This window comes from Phyllopteryx taeniolatus, chromosome 5 (genome assembly GCF_024500385.1).
Source record: "Phyllopteryx taeniolatus isolate TA_2022b chromosome 5, UOR_Ptae_1.2, whole genome shotgun sequence".
Lineage (NCBI taxonomy): Eukaryota > Metazoa > Chordata > Actinopteri > Syngnathiformes > Syngnathidae > Phyllopteryx > Phyllopteryx taeniolatus.
The window spans coordinates 21981087-22001506 of NC_084506.1; the positions used below are offsets into that span (position 1 = coordinate 21981087).

General features: G+C 40.8%; 1 protein-coding gene across 4 annotated transcripts in view; it reads right to left on the reverse strand.

Moving 5' to 3' along the window:
* LOC133478295 (PDZ domain-containing RING finger protein 4-like) overlaps positions 1-20420 on the reverse strand; it is a 172086-nt gene that overhangs the window by 19660 nt on the left and 132006 nt on the right. For all 4 annotated transcript variants that reach the window (XM_061774192.1, XM_061774191.1, XM_061774190.1 and 1 more), the window contains 2 exons: positions 6335-6588; positions 831-933 (listed from right to left, as the gene is read on the reverse strand). In XM_061774192.1, the coding sequence (XP_061630176.1) occupies positions 831-933; positions 6335-6588 (357 nt within the window). The remainder of the gene's footprint in view (positions 1-830; positions 934-6334; positions 6589-20420) is intronic.

Consider the following 20420-nt stretch of genomic DNA (forward strand, 5'->3'; position numbering starts at 1 on the left):
CAAAACAATATCGACATGCCAATATCAGGTGTTGATACTGTCACTGTCTGAAGTACAGGTGCATCTCAATAAATTTGGATATCGTAGAAACGCAACTAAGCTCAACTTTATTTATGAAGCACTTTAAAAACAACCGCAGATGGAAACAAAGTCCTGTACAGAGATCAAATGAACAAATTCGAACATAGGAATTAAAAACAATTTAACAAGCCAAAAAAGATAAAAAAAGTTAAAAACCTTAAAACACTAAAATAGTGTCTTACTGACTTGAAAGCCGATGAATAAAAATGGGGTTTAAGACATTTTTTTTCCTTTTCAAAAACTGAAATTAAAATATTAATTCAACATAGGAAAATACCTGACAGAAGTCGAACTGTTAATTTCTGTATTTAATTTCTTATGTAAGCTATAATCAAAATTATAGTACATAGAATCATGAAATGATTCACTGTGTTTTAATAACTCTACAGCAAATAATATCCAAGTTTCACTTTCTGAATTGAACCTACTAAAACAAATGAGGTTTTACATTATTTTCCATTTATTGCGATTTACCTGTAAATATAGATTTTTGGTGAATGTGTCAAATCTTTTTTTATTATTATTATTTTTTTTAATTGGAAAGGAAAACTACTCAATTAACTTGTTGGACTTAATGGACTTATACTTAATGTGCAAGAAGATGTTTTGGACACGTTTTCCCTTTATCAGTTCTACACATATCCTGACTATGTTTTTTCCAACAAGTTGATTATCGCAAAATCATATCACAATTGATTGAAGGCAAAGTATTGTACAGTAAAGTCGCAAAAATAAAGTGGAACTGTCACCTCATATTCCAACTCTTCCGTCCTTTCGCCGTCGGCCGGAAGTGGTGAGAGGTAGTCGGTGCCTTCGTAGTAATCCTGCTCCATGTTGTGAAGGGAGTGACAGCTGTCAGGGGAGCAGAAAGAGGCGGATGTAAGTGGCATCCTCTTGCTCATTTTCTTTTGAAGCCCTTCAATGACGCCGAGTGACAGGATTTCCTGTCTCCTTTGTCTCGGCTGCAATACGGCGAATAAAGGCGGTGTAGAAGGCTTTCACTGCGGCTTGAGTGTGTGCGATAAAAGTAAAGCCGCTCGCTAAATAACAGCTCATTGCCGTGATTTGCTTGCCGCTCTTGACTGACAACCCACCCCCCGCCCCCTCACACACGCTCATTGTGCAGCACCAGCTTATTAAGATGCCATCAATTACTGTGAGGCAGCATCAGGACCACACACGATAATAAAACTCCAAAGGCACACGCAAACAGGCCAAAACCAGGCCAAAGTTTTGCAATCTGAAATCAGTCAGGGACGACAATAAAACATTTTAGTAGCTCTTCATTATTTACGATGGCAAATCCTTATCTATGAGGTCAACACCAAGTTTGGCTGAGCCGTGGATTCTGGGATTGTGACGTGAAATGGAACGAAAGTCGAAGGAAGCGACCTGAAGCTTGCATTGTTGCCGGACACATCGTGAAAAGATGTATTGAGTGTTTGTATACTGGTTTTCCCAAGTCATTCACCACAACAAAAATGACAAAAAGACTAGATAAGCTAACAGTTAGCCTAGCTACTTCTATTTCTACTTCTACTCTTTCTTCCTTCTTTGTTCTTTCAGTCTCGATGCACTGTGGCACCATGCTGCCTCTGACAGGTCAGTCTTAGTACTACAACTAAGAATGTTACACGTGGTGTGTTGAGCAGTGTTTCTCAAAGTTTGGTAAGTGTGATATCACTAGTGGTACGAGAAAGAATTACTAAATTAAATGTTCAAACTATACACAATATTGCAGTTGCTTACACATTTTTTTTTTTAAAATCCAGGATAGTTTAGTTGTATTTAACTTTCAAGTATAATACGTTTGCATTTAATCAATTAGAACTGTTCGTTTTCAAACATTGAGGTAAAATTTTATTAGACTTTTATGTGCAATACATTTTAATTGAATCATTATTTAAGTACTTTTAATATAGTTATATAGTTCCCATATTCAAATGCAGTGTAAATGTTCAAAATGTGCATAATGTACGTTTTAGGAATAATGTGACTGCCTCATTTTGGATGAACACTTGGGCCTAATTGGTCATTATGATGGAACCTGGAGAGCCAAGTATTTTTCGAGTTGGTATTTGGTGTAAAAAGTTTGAAAACCACTGATGTAAGACCAGTAAGAACAAATGGCTATCTTTTATTATTAAAAAAATAATAAATAAATCAAAAAAAAAAAAAGAAAAAAAAAAAAATCAGTACACTGTAATCTCGTGCATATTCGTGGTTCACTATTCCCAAATACATATCAAAATTTTTTGCCCTCTTTCATATATGCGCTAAGATGCCACAAGATACCGCCAAAGCCCCTGTCTAAATAGCAACGTAATATAGGGATGTCCTGACTTTTTCACTTCTGATCTGATATCAATATTGCAGCCTTGAGTTTTGGCTGATACCGGTACCGGTCCGATCCCATATCACCAATAATCATACATACTTTACTTTTTTGTAGTATGGAATGTTAGAAAAGGCTTGAACCAGTGATATCAATCAAAAGAGAACAATAATTAGCAACAGTACATATGTGAAAAACTGACCCTTTTATTATTAACCAATGGGTTACATGAAGTAATTTTAAACATAGGAATGTACTACAATAAATAATAAAATAAATAAAAATTATAGAAAATTCTGAAAAATAACTTCAATAAAACCAATAACAACAACAAATATCTTTAAATTGCAACATAACCACTGCTGAACTTAAACATACAGTAAGCATATTCTACAGATTAGATTAACCCTTGAAAAATAACCTCAATAAAAAATAAATACAAATTATACTTTTAAAGTGAAAAATAACCAGCTCAATTCAGATATTTTTTACTCTCAGTATATAGTGGGAACAGCGTTTGGTTTCTCCACGTGTAGTGGCAATGCATCCGGGGTATAGTCTTATTCGCTGTTCCTCCTGTGCACATCTTGACCTCTGAGAGGCAGTATGGTGCACACAATGAGATACACACTTGCAGTAACAAAGTAGAAGTCACGCTCAAATATTTTTAATAGAACTCGTTTTTCACAGAGTTGGAAGAATGTATGCCTTAGAGTATTGCTATATTGCCTTTTTGTATGTGTTTATACACAGTTTGTGTACCAATTTATAATTTTGAGAGCTATAAGTGCCGTGAGTTCAATGCTAATTTTCGTTAGCTCGTCAATGGTGTCCTTCATTCATTGTGTGTTCGATTTGAGCTATCGATTTTTCTGAACAAAAACCAAGAAAGACACGAAGTCAGTGATGTATTTGAACATTAAATAGGTGTAATTATTTTATGCGTGTTTAGTTTTAGAGTGAATTTCAACTGGAGTGTCAATAAACGAATAAGCAAGCAACATTTACTCTTACTGCTTGCTACCATGTTAGCACCTTAGCAACATGTTGCTGTGATCACGTGGGCTCTGCAAGCCGTCCGAGCACTGCTGGATAGAAGTGCTGGAGCGGAATATGGAATAGTTGTGTAAGAGATTTTAGATCCAGTCCGATCCGATCCTCATTTTTCCGATCTCAAAGATTGGATCGGGACACACCTAAAGTAATACAGTAAACTACTGTCAAGGAAGTATGTTGAAGTGATACATCTCGACTTTGTATGTTGGGGAGGCGCTAAACTTAGCCTGCGTTGTTAGTGGATGTTACAGCTCGGCTTTGTCGCATGTACAGTACATGTACACTTGTTTTTTTTTCCCAAATCAAATAATCTGTGAACCATTTAGGGGCAATGTTGTAAAATGATAATTCAAATTACAGTATACTAAACTGCTTTGGGGTCATAGTTTGTGGTATATTTAGGGATTAAACTATTAATGTAGGCAATTATAAACATTTTAATGAGGGCATCAATTAGTTTTTTGCTTTTTGTGGGGGATTACTGTATATAGTCTACTTCAACTGGGAGATGTCATCGTGGTATTACCGAGCACCAGAAACCAGACCAGAATTTGTCACAATCTGTCCACATTACAAACACTGCCTCTGGCAGTTGCTGCAAGGGAGATAATCACGCGTGACACAACATTTGTCATATCTATCAAATTGGCACGATATTGAATCGTGCACCTGATCGCAGAGATGAAGAGGAAGAAAATGGGGGTTTTATGGGGCGCATTGATTACATTTGGGCTCAGTGCCGCGGGGCTGCGAGTGGCCCGCTCCAATGTGTTGCCCAGTTTTTTTTTTTTTTTTATGAGCCCATTTGCTTTAATCACCTAGTAAACCTTCGATGAGTCTAAATGGACCTTCTTGCTATAATTGCCAACAAGGTCCTGTGGGGGAATTTTGTATTTGTGCAATACATTCACGTGTCAATAATTCTGTGCTTCAGAGCAACTGTGGAGCAATGACTGTGGCACAAATAATAAATAAAAAATAAATAATAAATAAATTCAAGAAAAAAGTAAGGGACAAACAAAAAAAGTTGCTGCCGTTCCATTCCCAGGAGGTGAAACCTACTTTTTAAAATATGCTAAACTTTTTCTCTTTGTTGCTTTGTGATGTGCAAAGCACAAAATCAAAGTGACACCAAGGGAAATAATGACTCCTTTTTCTTTTGTTGTTGTTTTTCAAGGAAAACCTCTTGTTGATACTCCCCTTGATTTGTATGTACATATTTGTATCATTCATTTTAGTGATAAATACTGTAACAACACCTGTGCTTCGTGTTGGATGATAAAATCGGACTGGGGAAATAGTTGTACAGCATAGTGGTCAATAAGGATGATGGCAGTGAACAATTAGGCACGAATGTAACAAAAATGATGTTTTTAGTCCTTCTGTTTATTTTTATTGTGCAAAGTTATGGTTATAAATAATTCATTCACTGCTAGACGTTTTCCAAGCAGAGTTCCAAATATTGTCAGCAGTTTTAGAGCATTTTGACTGATCTATCAAGACCCACAGAATATTGTGTTCTGTCACAATGTAACCAGTGAACCTACCAAAAGAAAGAGTAGACTGTCCTCTTTCACCAGAAGAAAAAAACATTTTTCTACCTTTTTCTGTTCTTCAGTAATCAGCGGCAGAACATGGGTTGGTTTTACTAGTTTCTGACCAATGAAATGAAATGTGCTTTTTGTGAAAACATTGACTTTGACGCTAATATATATATTTTTTTGGTGAGACCTCAAACTATAAAACAACAACAAAGACTAATAAAGGGATTGATGGCAAAATAATTATTTACAAATATACAACTAAGAAACACGCCATGAGTGATGCTGGCACACCACATGGCTCAAGTTGACTGTCAGTGGCTTTTTTACATTGTGTTCACCACTCACTCCATGAAGTGCGTCATCTTTTCGCACAATCGCAACACACACTTTCTTCTAACTACCGCGACACATACACCTGTACTGGTTTTTGCGTGTGAGGCACTAAAACATGTCCAACTTCCAACGTGTTGGCATTTCTCTCCCTCATAATTGACGTTGATAAGCTGAGATTCACCGCCTAATTTTTATCTTCTACTGAAAAGCTGTGCTGATCTCAAATCCAAAGTGATGGAACATCAGAATCATCATCTTTATTTGCCAAGTATGTCAAAAACACACAACGAAATTGTCCCTGGTAATTGGAGCTGCTCCAGTATGACAACAGACAGAAAATACTTTTGAGAGAATGAGTCAGAGAGGGAAGGAATGAAAGGTTACCAGTAAAATGGTAATGGCTGATAAATATATATATATTTTCTTGAATATATATATATATTTTTTTTTGGACAATTGTGCAAATGATGCAGACCTGTAGCAATTTAGAGCAGTTTTAAAAGACTAATAGAGGCATAATCTGGTACAGTGACCATTATGCAAATGGCGCAGACTTCAAGAAGTTTAAGCAGTTTAAAGTGACTAGTAGTGCGATAATCTGGAACAGTGTCTATTGTGCAACTGGTGCAGGTACTTCTCAAGCACTTGAGTGGCCAGTACTGGTCAACAGCAGATGTCCAAATAGTATAGAGTGGCGAGACTACTACAGTGAGTGCACGAATAACATACAATTGGCCCGACAGAGATGTGATAACAATCTCAAGACAAAATTGGCAGCATGTTACAATGGAATCCTAAATTAAGTGTTAAGGAACAATAGTGTTACAGTAATCGTTTGACTCTATGTTGTATGCACGTACCTGTGCATGACCAAAGTGTACCGAAGAGTACGCAACACTGGCCAAATGTGTCGGACTTTAGATGTGAAGCGAGCTCAAGTGCGGTTCAAATGTCCTAACACGAGCTTGTAACAAAGCGAACCCACCTGTCGCTGAGCAAGAAGGGACAGACGTCAGGCACAGGAGGCGTCGAAGGCCGCAGCTTTGCCAGCGCCATGATGTGTTCGAAGGTGATGTCAGTCTGTGTGCACACATCTACCACATGGATTTCCTGAGGAGGGCCGTGGGGTCGGCCACTGGGGGTCCGTCGGATGACCTGAACCACGACGGGGTCCTTGGCGGGGAGAAAGCTCTCCAGCGTCTCCTCATGACTGGACTTGGACAGCTCTTTGCCATTGACCTGAAGAGGAAAGGAGCGACGTACATGTGAAAATCGTTATGAATGAGAATTTGCACAATAGAAATATAAGACCAACGAGGACTAATCCAAATGTCAAGGCCGCCTGCTAGTTTGCATGCACGTATAGTACGTGTCATAATTAATGCAAATGTTCCTTTGGCAAATATTAACAATAACATACACATAAAAATAATGACTACAGATAATCCTCAGTCAAATAAAGTGGTGCGTTGAGATACGCGTTTAATACGTTCAGTGACCATGCTCATAACTCGCATCCCAAAAAATGCGTAATAAGATAGAACTCTTTGCATTGTACTTCATAAACGCATACAGTAGTGACATAATTACATAGAATATAAAGAATCAAACAGTTTTTGCTTCAATTCAATGGACATTGTGCTGCTTCTGGTGTGCGCGCCTTGGCCAACTGGGGGCAGTATAATACAGACACATGGAGACTGTCCTGTTATATTAGTCGTTTTTGCGAATCATTAATATACTGTATATACCCGTGAGTATTGTTATATTGTCTGCCTACATAGGTTGCTGCACCGGTTATGCTCAAATAGCCATTGCTTAAAGGGTTATAACAGCGTGACACTAAGGCTATTCGTTAGCTTTGGCATTAGCATTAAGCTAAATGGACTTACTTAAGGCAAAGCTATGTGGTTGTAAAAACAAAAAGTATCATTCTGTTGTTTTCATGTTTGGCCGGCAGGGTGGATGACTGGTTAACACAGGTGCCTCACAGTTCTGGGGCCCGGGGTTCAAATCCCGGCCCCGCCTCTGTGGAGTTTGCATGTTCTCCCCGTGCCTGGGTGGGTTTTCTCCGGGCACTCCGGTTTCCTTCCACATCCCAAAAAACATGCGTGGTATGTGAATTGAAGACTCTAAATTGCCTGTAGGTGTGAATATGAGTGCGAATGGTTGTTTTTTTCTATGTGCCCTGCGATTGGCTGGCGACCGGTTCAGGGTGTATCCCGCCTCCCGCCCGAAGATAGCTGGGATAGGCTCCAGAGGCCAACGACCTTAGTGAGGATAAGCGGTAAAGAAAATGGATGGATGGATGTTTCATGTTTAGGTTGACAGTAAACTTCAACTGGGAGTGGCATTAAACAGCTTGAAGGCTCTTCACTGCCAACACGGCGCTTATCTACAAAAAAAAAAGCAGGCAAATGACAGCTTGTATCTCGAAAATGTTATGTCAGGTCACTTGTATCTCAAGGCACCACTCTTATTCCATGTCAAGCACATTTGCAATGTAAAATTATACTATTCATGTGATTGCTCCTCTCTCTAGTTATTCATGAAAACCGCCACCTTACCCAATAAAAATACACTGAAAGACTAGAAATAATCCAAAGGGTTAAAAAAAAATAATAATAAAAAAAATAAAAAAAATAAAATAAAAATGGGTCAGTGGGGTGTTTACACTTATCTTAACAAGCCCACTCTTCAGGGAACGCTTTCATCAAAGTTATTAGTACTTTAAATATTTCATGGAAATTTCCAGATCACAACAAAACTTCCCAGTGGAGAAAATGCTCTGGGCCATTTGTCCTCATCAAACATTCAGATTTTCCCACACATTTACTCAAGTCTGATTATTTATTGTAAGCCAAGCGGGGAAAAGGCATGCGAAAAGCAGTTTTACACTACAACACTATAGAGACGTTCAAAGACTTCAATCAGTCTTCCATAAATCCCTTATATCTCTATGAAAGGAGCAGAATTTTCCGGCAGACTGAAGGCTATTTGTGCTACAGGTGGCACGGGTAAAGAAAATCATCGCTTCATTTACCAGCGGTAATTTCTCTGGAAGAGATGTCACCTTGATAGCTATGTGGAGCACCTCGGAGAAAGTGAAAGCGGAGATGATCATTTAGGTAAACCGTAGAGATGCATAATCACACTTTATGTATTTTAATATGGCCTACTTGCATTGCTCAACAAAAAATTCTGCAAAAGTCCATGTAAAATATTTACGTATTACAGGCTCTAACTCACCTGTGACCCAAGTATAGAAAATGAATGGATATTCACCGTATGTGTGAGGGGAAAAACTACTTTAGACAGAAGATCTCCACAAAGCAAAGCAAAGCAAATTTATTTATATAGCGCATTTCATACACAAGGTAACTCAATGTGCTTTACAGGATTAAAAGCATTTTAAAACAAAGGAAAAAACCATCTTATAAACATAACAGAGAAATAAAAAAAAAAATAAATAAAATAAAAGAACAATTAAAACAGCGTACAGTACAAGAAATATTTAAAAATGGAAATACTCTAAAAAGCATGAGGAAAAAAAAGAAGAGTTTTTAACCTGGATTTAAAACTGTTCACACTTGGGGATGACGTCACTTCTGTTGGAAACTTATTCCATTTGTGTGCAGCATAATAGCTAAATGCTGCTTCACCATGTTTGCTTTGGACTCTGTGCTCCATATATAGGCCCGAGTCTGTCGATCTCAGAGCCCCACTGGGTTTATATTCCATTAGCATTTATTTCATGTATTCAGGACCTAAACCATTTAGTGATTTACAGACCAGAAGCAGAACTTTAAAATCTATTCTAAAGCTAACTGGCAGCCAGTGTAAAGACTTTAGAATTGGAGTAATATGCTCTGACCTCTTTGTTCTGGTCAGAACCCGAGCTGCAGCATTCTGAATGAGCTGCAGCTGTTTAATGCTCTTTTTGGGGAGTCCAGTCAGAAGACCATTAAAATAGTTAAGTCTACTTGAGATAAAAGCATGGATGAGCTTCTCCTTTTCTGCTTGACACATGCAAAAAAGTACAGTCCCACAGGTGTAAAAATATCCAGGAGTGGCTGCTTCTAATTTTTTTTAGAAGAAAGACAAGCTTATCAGCAAGAAAAAATGTAAACAGAGGCAAAGCAAGCAGAGCGTGCAAAAAAAGTGTTTGCACTGTACGAGAGCGAGAGAAAGGAAGGCTTAACAATCCTGATTTAGAGGTTCACAGGTAAATACTGTACAGAACCTTAATCAATACACAACTCTTGTACATACAGTAGACCTTCAAAATAGGAATTTGACCGTAAAAAAATATGCCTCAGAAGTCAAGCTCAAAATATTAAAGCTTCTGAGTGACTGCTAATGTTAGCAATGAGCACTAACAAGCTAGCCGCTAGATAGCTAGCTACACTAAGCTTGTAACGTTTAGAAATGTTGTTTTAACATTTTAACCTGACATTAAGTTTTTACCATCTACCTTAATCTATCAGAAATATAATATAAATGTAAATATTATTATTAAAAGCACCTATACGTCATTAATGTAAAACAGTGGTAACTGAGCATGCCTTCTTCCATCCATCCTTTTTCTGAGCCGCTTCTCCTCACTAGGGTAGGAGGGGTGCTGGAGCCTATCCCAGCTATCATCGGGCAGCAGGCGGGGTACACCCTGAACTGGTTGCCAGCCAATCGCAGGGCACATACAAACAAACAACCATTCGCACTCACATTCACACCTACCATGCATGTTTTTGGGATGTGGGAGGAAACCGGAGTGCCCGGAGAAAACCCACACAGGCACGTGGAGAACATGCAAACTCCACACAGGCGGGGCCGGAGATTGAACCCCGCTCCTCAGAACTGTGAGGCAGACGCTCTAACCAGTCGTCCACCGTGCCGCAGCATGCCTTCTTGGCTATCATATAGTCTTACGTCATTAGCATATCAGGACGGTCTTTAAGGCATGTATGCGGGTCCTAGGAGGTACACCAACCAGGTCTGAATGTTGATAGTTTAGCAGAGGCTGTTTCCAAGAACAACCCTACCTTTTGCAAGCATGTCAAAAGGTCCAGATGGAGTACCTTTGCCGGAGTCCGCCATTTGGTAACTGCTGCCTTACAGTGTTTTGAAAATGAGCTAATAAGAATGCTCTGAAAAAAAAAACCCTCCTTGACACCATAATTACTTGGTTGTACAGTAAGTTAGTGATGCTGTGAAAAACTACTTCCGCCAGATAAATCATATGCAACTCCCCCAGGTCCCGTGACCCGGCACTGAACTTTATTTGTAGTGATGCTGCATTAATCACCTGCGCAGCAGACAAACTGGGTCACCCACTCCAGAAATGTGGCATAGCAGCATCCTTCATTAGTGTTAGTTTGGAGCCACTCAGCATTTATTAAGAATGCAGTATGTACATGATGTACTACATTTTAAGTAAAACGAGGCGCTATCACAATTAGCTGATATGGTACATGTCCCTCTTTTACCCCCTTCTTCCTGCTTGCCCTGCAGCTTAATTCTGGAATTTTGTGGGGGAGCCTGGCAACAAAGGAGCAGACAAATGAGGCAACCGATGGCAAATGACAATCCTGCAGAAAAAAATTATCTCATTGCCCGGCTCCCCCCGCTCTAGAGAGCCCGGCCCCCGTGTTTTGGCTCCTCGCTATCTCCGCATCCTTAAACCCAACATCAGGTGCTGCTTCTTCCACATCTTTTTAAAGTCCTCTGTAGCCAAGAAATCCAGATGGAACAATAATCCTCAATCAACACATGAATAATAAGTGGCCTTAAGTACTGCATGAGGTAGTCTGATGGTGGATGTCAATTGAGATAACACACTCAGACATTCAAGCACAGGTTCTCAATAGGGTTGAGGTCATGGTGAGACTTTCCTCCCTTCTATACCCATAGCAGCATAAGTTTCAATGGTATATTTTGAAGTGTGGATTGGTACGTTGTCTTGCATAACAATCATTTTAATGTGGAAGGCACAGATATTGGTCAGTTAAAATCTCATTTTGTCTCCTTCAGGAAACCTAAAGCAGTGATTCCAAACCACTGTTCTGCAGGAAAATATCCAATTTCGCTTAAGTGGTCTGAATATTATCTTTTATTCACTAGAAATAATGTATCTTTGTCCATCTATCTATGTCAGCGACATATAGTGACAGAAAGAACAAATAAATGCTCTTTCAATAGATGGCAGAAGGTACAAATTACCTGTGTATCCACTTGTTGCCATTCATAAAACAGAATAAGAGCTTTGAGTCCAACTGAACAGGGCCAGATTTCACACTGAGTACATTTGTGTGTAAATTGAGATGAGACCATTATTTCAGTCTGTATACTCTAACATTTTTGTTTGGCGGTGTGCTGTGAGATTTTTCTAATGTGAGATATTGCTGGTGTCGGGCAGAATCCTCCCAAACCATCACTTTTCAAGAAAAACATACGGCATGTTTGTTGAGCCGTTAACACTGCATGGTCAAAGAGAACAAGCCATTTTCAACACTTTGGATTGACAAATTGTCCCCCCTGACCAATAGTATTGATTTGTGAAAAATATAGCATGTCATTAATCAGTAAATAAAACTATTTCTCAACCCACTGTAAACATTTCGCCTAGTAAGATTATTTCAGGGTATACCAAAATACAGCTATTGTACTGTAGATGTACAGCTACTGTAGATGTTCTTTAGAGGATCCTGCATCGAGTGGTTCTTGGGTCTCCAGAGACACCAGCAGCTTTAAATACTTGCTTGCTGCTAATCAGTGGCTTTTAACAGCTGCTCTCTTAATACAATGCATTTCCTTAATACACCTTTATCTGAACAAACACGTTTGCTCTCTGAGTCACACACAAATTATTTACCAGTACCATGATTTTCTCGAAACATCCAGTGTTTTCATTCCTTTCATATGGCATTGGAATATTTTGTATTTTACAGAGCCTTCATTTCCCCAAAATGCATCAAAATTCATTTGTTTTTGTTTTACATGTGAAACAGCCAATTAGGTTGATCTGGGACTCTTTGAGAATTATATCTAAACAGACAAAAATGCAAAAATGTTCCCCAGAAAAAACAAACTCAAATTTTATTTCACTTACTGTATATCCTATTATGAGCATCACAGTAAACAAGTGGCTCATACGTGTGTCTAACAGTTGAGAAATCCCAGGTTCGAATCTGGGCTCAGTTCCTCCTATGGTGGAGTTTGCTTCACTTTGCTCACGTGGGTTTTCTCTGGGTACTTCAGCATCCTCCCACCTTTGAAAAACATGCATGATAGATTCATTTAAGTCTCTAAATTGTCCATAGGTGTAAATCTCAATGTGAATGGTTGATTGTTTAGTCTACCTCTTAGTGATCGGACAAAGCCCCCAGTTCACCTGCTACTGTTACGAGAATAAGAACTCTATTTTAATTTTAATTGAGAAATTCTGTGTGAGGTGTGCCTTTCCCGCGGTGAACGCCAGATGACTTCAGGTTGCAGCACAGCAGCTTCCCCCCAAAAAAATTTGAAAACTTTTTTGGACCACCATCATACGTCATACAACATCATATCAGCACACCTCAGTAGATCTGAGTTGGATACAGAGAACCCTTGCGTCTTCAGGGATCGGTATTCATGAATTCACCTAATCTCAGATGTTTTTTTTTTGGGAACCTATGCTCCAATTATTTTCAGAAAAACTCGCCTGTTTGCCGTTTTTGTGCTTAGTCCAAAGCCACAGCAGCATTTTGTGGCAATTAACTATGTTGAAGTGAGTTGAGGAATTTCATTTAGACAAAAGTTGTGCTTTGCAGCCATCTTTTAGTATCTTGGTGCGAATTAACTATGCTGATGTGAGTTGAGGAGTTTCTTTTACATAAAAGTAGTGCTTTGCTGCCATCTTGTGAGAGCAGCAGAAAATTATAAACCTTCGTCAATTGTAATTTTTTTGCTATTGAACCGTGCTCTGCCGTGAATGGTAAAAAAAAGATTTCTGCTGCACCTGTTTGTTTTTTTCAAGAAAGGGGGGAGGGGAAAAAAAAGCACCACAGTGGAACACATTTCCCAGCCAGCATCAAAGGATTAACTCTGTGTGTTTTGCTTCTCCCTTTGGATTTTTTTTATGGCCCTTTTTCGAAAAGGACCATAACAATAAGAGAAGAAGAATATCCAGCAGAGGTTAGCGTGAAGTAAATGGAATTGGATCCCGAGCAGAAAAGACTCAGGCTGTGTACTTTGGTCCAGCGTTGGCGCATGTTTCAGTCTCACGATCGCCACTAATTTGGATGACTGAGCACAATTGTTACTAGTTTTATTTTATTTTCCCATTCCTATTTGCTTGGAACAACTCAGGTGGGCAGATTTTTGTGAACTTGGACCATGTGTAACTGGTATTGTACGCTTGAGTCAACTTGTTTGTGATCCTCCACAAACAGACGGACTGCACCGTTAGCTTTGTTCGCTAACGCAAACCTGTGAAATGTATTACATTATTTCACTGACTATTTGTGGCTTGTAATTTCACCTACAGTATTTGCGTTTTTTTGTTGCCACAAGACAGCGCCATAGCCTTGTCTAAATAGGAATTGGTCTCAAGGAAGTATATTGAAGTGGCACATCTCGTTTGAGACACAAGCTTTGTATGTGGGGGAGGAGCTACATTTTGCCTGGGTTGTTGGTGGAAGAGCAACTTTCCGCTTTTATACTTGCACTTCAGGTGCATTTTTTTTTTCTAAATCAAATCATCTGTAAACCACTTGATAATAAACTTTTGGATCATAGTTTATGGTATACTGTATTTACCGTTTTAACAAGACAGGCAATTGGAAATTATTTTGGGGTGCATCAATTACTCATTTTTTTGTTAGGAAGGTAGGGCTCGGTACTCATTACTGTACTACATATCCAACCTCTCATCCCCTTCCGACATTCATAAGCTCATGCAGGCAATAAAGCAGCTGTTGTGTTGATCGAGTGCAGATGCTTAATGGCGTGAAGTATTCCACATGTGCAGTCAACTTATCCAATCAGTCCGGAACCAAACAATTATTCATGAGAAGTCATTTGGCAACACAGGCGAGCGAGCAGAATGGAGCAGCAAGGCCAAGACGCATCTGCCGTCTGTTTGCACAAAAATATTCAGCAGCTGTAGCCTAGAGCGGGTTTTCCGCTCAAGGCGACCCCCCCCCCCCCACAAGACAACTGGAAACTACGCCAAGGCAAATGCAGGGGAGGAACTTTAGTTTAGTAGAGGAAATCCCTTTTCTGCAGACAAATACTTTTTCAAAGTGTACTTTTGGCAAACAACGCATGAACTAAAGCTGTTCGTGAGGAAAAGTTGCCATTTTTGCAGCTATGGTGTTCATCTTTGTGCTTGTCTTAGGATTTATCCAGCAGGTTTGAGTGGCATGCAGCTTCAGACAGTGGTTCACCATGCAAGAAGAAATGTAAGTACGTCTTCTCTTTTTCCTATTTCCGATATCCTCAACTGCTGCTGAAATAAGGAAACTTTCCCCATTGTGGGACTAATAAAGGGCTAATAAAATACTTTTAAACTGTCCATGTTCTGAAGTGACGTGTGCAGTGACGTACTAATTAATTTCCGTTTTAGACGCGGCGTCCTGTGTGGACGTGTATTATTTTATATTTATATCTCTAAACACGTAGTAATTGGCCTGTTATTTTGTGTTCAAAGTTGGTTAATCTCTGTAAAAACACAGTTCCAGCCAGACCTATGTGACAAGTGTATTGTTTCACAAAATCACTTATACTTGGCAAAATAAAGATGATTCTGACCAAGGAGGCGATGACTTACAATGCATTTACACTGGACGCAAAGAGAATTTACTGCTCCGTGGCTTGGAGGGGTCGGGGGGGGTTGCCTAATAAAATAGCATCCACCAAAGAGCTGTTCAATGTGGACGCGTCAGTATTGTCAGACGCTGGATTTTTTTTCTTTCCTCTCCAATATCGAGAACAATCAGCGTTATAACTGTAACGAGCCAGTTCAGAGATTTCCGTGACACGGATGTTCTGTAACATTTGGCAGCTCTGTGGATGGACTTGCCATGGGTATAATGGATAGTGTTCCACTGTACAAGAATAACTCCTCATCAGAGACTGAGGGCAAAATGTCGTGACAGCAGCAGTAAAATGGCTCCAGTTCATCTCTCAAGATGTCAACATAAGCCACGGCGGATGCCGCCTCGGCCCCATTTCCTCGTCAAGATGCGCCGACACAGCCGTCAGCTTGCGAGGGATCACTGATAGAAGTGATTGATGGACTCATTCTGCGCGGCAGCCCTGGGTGCAAGACTCAGCGAGTCCATTAGCTTTTAACGCTTCAGAATTAACTGCATATATTACTTTACGGCTTTGAATACTAATTAATTGTTTTCAATTTCAAGGTGCAGGCGGATGCGGACTAGTCCACAACTGGAATGAATGAAGCAAGGTCATCGTTATTCACAAGCAAACAAGCCTATAGTGGAAAGAGCATCCAGAGGTTGATTTTAGCCAACTAGTGTGACCTTGGCTTTGCTTCTTAGTATCTTTACTTGCAAAATAGCCACATTACACCCGACGCTCACCCCCCCCCAAGCTTCCGTGTGCCAGAACCTGCTGTGTGAGTGACGGCCTGCCGAGTGCTAAGTGAATGCAGGCAGATGGAGAAAGTCTAACGTAGGTCATACAGCCTCGGGAGTGTGGCACTTACAAGGGCCGATTACATGCCGACTCTTCGTCTTTTTCGGAGGAAGATGAGGAAAATAAAGGGCCGACATGACCCCTCAGCATAGCGGGTCACTCAGCTGTACAGAGCCCTCACATGAAGACGGACAATGAGGAACAGCGACAGATGAAGAGGAGGTACAGGGGTGTCACTGTGCACTGGACAGACATTGCTATTGGCCAGTGAAATGCTGATACTGTAGTATTAAACACTGTAGTATTGGTGTTTTGATGTGTGCCTTAAAGGGGTGTGGCCTAGTGAATGACATCAGGAGCTCTGACTCCAACTCGGGTTGGCTGTTAACAAGGCGGTTAGTTCAAGCGTTGTGTTTTCATTTTTTTAGGCCTGTGAAAAAACAAACAAAACAAAAAAAAAACAAAAAACGCTAAGTCGACCACAAAAATTGGTTGAGGCAAAAATTTCTGCCTCGAGGCGATAAAAAATATTAATAAACGCATATTTGCCCGGAACCATTTGGCCACTGTCCATGTTTACTGCACAGACTTTTGTTGCAGATGGACTATTGATAAACATTGTCGAAAATGACAGCGGAGCGCCTGTAAGTGATTTTTAAGACACGATTTGATGTGTAATATACATATAACATGATGTATGAGTGAGCTGAATGGTAATTAGCGTTTTTTTTTTTTTTAACCTAAAATGGTAATCGCTAGCCCACTAATGCTAATCGTGAATGCTAACCATTTAGCAGAGGCTGATTTTGTTGTATCAAATTCTGTACAGAGTTTATACCATACACTCAGGACCAGCATATGCAGTTCAAGGATATAAGTCCAGCCCTCATAAATGAGAATAAAATGCATGTTAGTAGTAAAATAAATAAATGAAATGAATAAAAGGGAGGGGAGTAGGGGTGGTGATCACTCAACGAAATATCTCGAGGTTAATCGATTCTAAAAAGTTTCGATAGTGACAGCCCTACTATAATTCTTGATCCTGAGGCATTCTGACAAAACGCATGCCACAGAACACCAGGGAACTGTTTTAAATTGAAGAAAAAAAAACAAAACAAAAAAAACATGCATATCTCCTCCAGGTTTTATTCACCAAATATGATTCCTTGCCCTCTAAATGGCTGCACAACTTGTAAATGTTTCAAAACCACAAAACTTATATCTCTGTGGTAAAAAACAGAAGTACTGGTATTTGTCCTAAATATCCTGCAACAAAACCAATAAATGGATAACGTGCTGTTGTTTTTCAAACAGTTTCTTTAGACTTATTCTGACACGGCTTCATTCAATAAATATGTCTGGAAGAAACACACAGTAACGACTGTGCCACCAAGTAGAAATGGTAGGCTGTCACACAACAGAATATTGAATCCTTACAAACTTAGCATCAACCCCCCTCCGAGGTTGCAGATGTTTTTGTTTAGCTACGCTTCATTTGTTTCAATATTTGGTGGCATTTCATTTGGGAAATGGCAGCATATAGATAGCCAATGAGAGGATGCAGATAACGTTGCACAAAAGCAACGGGTTGGGAGATATTCATATGGTGTGCGCCTTGAAGCTCCCGGGAATCCTTTTGGAATATTCGTCTACCTCAGATGTCGTCCCACTGCCACTCACGGAGCAGTGTCTACGCAGAGGATAAACAAGACTAATACTTTCGGGACTCCTATGTGGCAAATATAACCCTTCCCATTTCACTTCGCTATCGTCTCTTGTTGTTTTCTCCAGCTTGTCTGAGGAACAATAGAGCAGAGAAGAGTGGAAAAACACTGCTACGCCCCCCTGCTCACACCTGAAGTCTGCCTTTTCAAAAGCATCAGCCTATTTTCCATTCCGTCCTTGACCGTGACACTAACGTTGCATTAAAAAACACAACACAGTGAATCGAACAAGTTCAAATTTGACCGAATGTCAAAGCAAAAAAACAAGGCGGTATGGGGTGATGGTGATTAGAATGTCTGTCTCACAGTCGAAAGGTTCTGAATCTCTGGTTAGGCTTTCATGTATGGAGTTTGCATGTTATCCCATATCTGCATTTGGGGGGGGGGGGGCTGGTGTGGTACTCTGGCTTTCTCCCATATTCCCAAAATACGTATGTTAGAGTCATTGAAGACTGCTGGGACAGGCTCCAGCTCACACGCGACCCCAATGAGGACAAGTGCTACGTATACAAAATGGATTGATGGTCCAAACAAATGAATTCAAGTTTTTCCAAAGTGATTTTTGCATTTTATTTGGCTTTCTTTATGCGCATCAACCCTTTAGGAAGAGTATCAATGATAAGCCAAAGAGGAAAATTGTGAGGACCCTTTGTACAGTGAACTTCGAAGAAATTTCACCTAAAACATAGGTGTAGAGCAGTAATTTGGTATGTTACGCAAGCGCCCTCTCGGGATATGCAAAAGAATCACTAAATTGAATGGTCGAACTGTGCAAAATGTAACAGTGGTTTAAAGTTTTAACTTTTAAATACAGTACAGTATAGTATTTTTTTTTAAGTGCTTCGTCAGTTGTATTTTTATAATTAGCATTTAATCGTTTGGAATTGTTTGTTTTCAAAATACTTTCATTTAATTTCCAATTTTAACTGAATCATTATTTATGTACAGTTTTTTAAATTTATTTTCCAAGCCAAAGACCTGTGGAATTGATTATTTCTAGGTATGGGTATTTGACAAAATCAAACTTATGGGAAATTAGCAATCGATTAACTCAATTATATTCAATTACCTGTTTCCAATTAACCTGCTCACCTGTGGAATGTTCCAAATAGGTGTGTTTTGGGCATTCCTCAACTTTCCCAGTCTTTTGTTGCTTCTGTCCCAGCTTTTTTTGGAAAGTGTTGCAGGCATCAAATTCAATACAGAGAATATCCATCCATCCTCCGCTTATTCGAGGTCGGGTCGCGGGCGCAGCAGCCTCACCAGGGAAGCCCAGACTTCACTCTCCCCAGCCACTTCTTCCACCTCTTCCGAGGGGATCCAGAGGTGTTCCCAGCCAAGCAGAGAGACATAGTCTCTCCAACGTGTCCTGGGTCGTCCCCGGGGTGTCCTCCCGGTGGGAGGCATCCAGGAGGCGTCCTAATCAGATGCCCGAGCCACCTCATCTGGCTCCTCTCAATGCGGAGGATCAGCGGATCTGAGCCCCTCCTGGATGACTGAGCTACTCACCCTCTCTCTAAGGGAGAGCCCGGACACCCTGCAAAGGAAACTCATTTCGGCCGCTATGTATCCGCTTGTTCTTTCGGTCACGACCCACAGCTCATGACCATAGGTCAGGGTAGGAAGGTAGATCGACCGGTAAATCGAGCGCTTTGCTTTTCGACTTAGCTCCTTCACCACAATGGACCAATATAAAGTCCCCATTACTGCACCAATCCGCCTGTCGATCTCCCGTTCCATTCTTCCCTCACTCGTGAACAAGACCCTAAGATATTTGAACTCCTCCACTTGGGGCAGGATCTCATCCCTCTCACCCGGAGAGGGCACTCCACCCTTTTCCGACTGAGGACCATGGTCTCAGATTTGGAGGTGCTGATTCTCATCCCAGCTGCTTCAGACTCGGCTGTGAACCCCTCCAGTGAGAGTTGCCGATCACGGCTTGATGAAGCCAACAGAACTACATCATTTGCAAAGAGAGAGATGAAAGATGAAATACTGAGGCCACCAAACCGGTCCCCCTCTACGCCTCGGCTGCGCCTAGAAATTCTGTCCATAAAAGTTATGAACAGAATCGGTGACAAAGGGCAGCCTTGGCGGAGTCCAACCCACACCGGAAACGAGTCCGACTTACTGCTGCCAAAGCGAACCGAACGCTGACACTGGTCGTACCGGGACCGAACAGCCCGTATCAGGGGGTTTGGTACCCCATACTCCCGATGCACCCCCCCAAAGAACTCTCCGAGGGACACGGTCGAACGCCTTCTCCAAGTCCACAAAACACATGTGGACTGGTTGGGCGAACTCCCATTCACCCTCAAGGACCCTGCCGAGGGCGTAGAGCTGGTCCACTGTTCCATGGCCAGGACGAAAACCACACTGCTCCTCCTGAATCTGAGATTTGACTTTCCGACGGAGCCTCCTCTCCAGCACCCATGAATAGACCTTACCAGGAAGGCTGAGGAGTTTGATCCCCCTGTAGTTGGAACACACCTTCTGGTCCCCGGTTTTGAAAAGGGGGACCACCACCCCAGTCTGCCAATCCAGAGGCACAGTCCCCGATGTCCATGCGATGTTGCTGAAGCGTGTCAACCAGGACAGCCCTGCAACATCCAGAGCCTTTAGGAAATCCAGGCGAATCTCATCCACCCCCGGGGCCTTGCCACCAAGGAGCTTTTTAACCACCTCGGTGACCTCAACCCCAGAGATAGG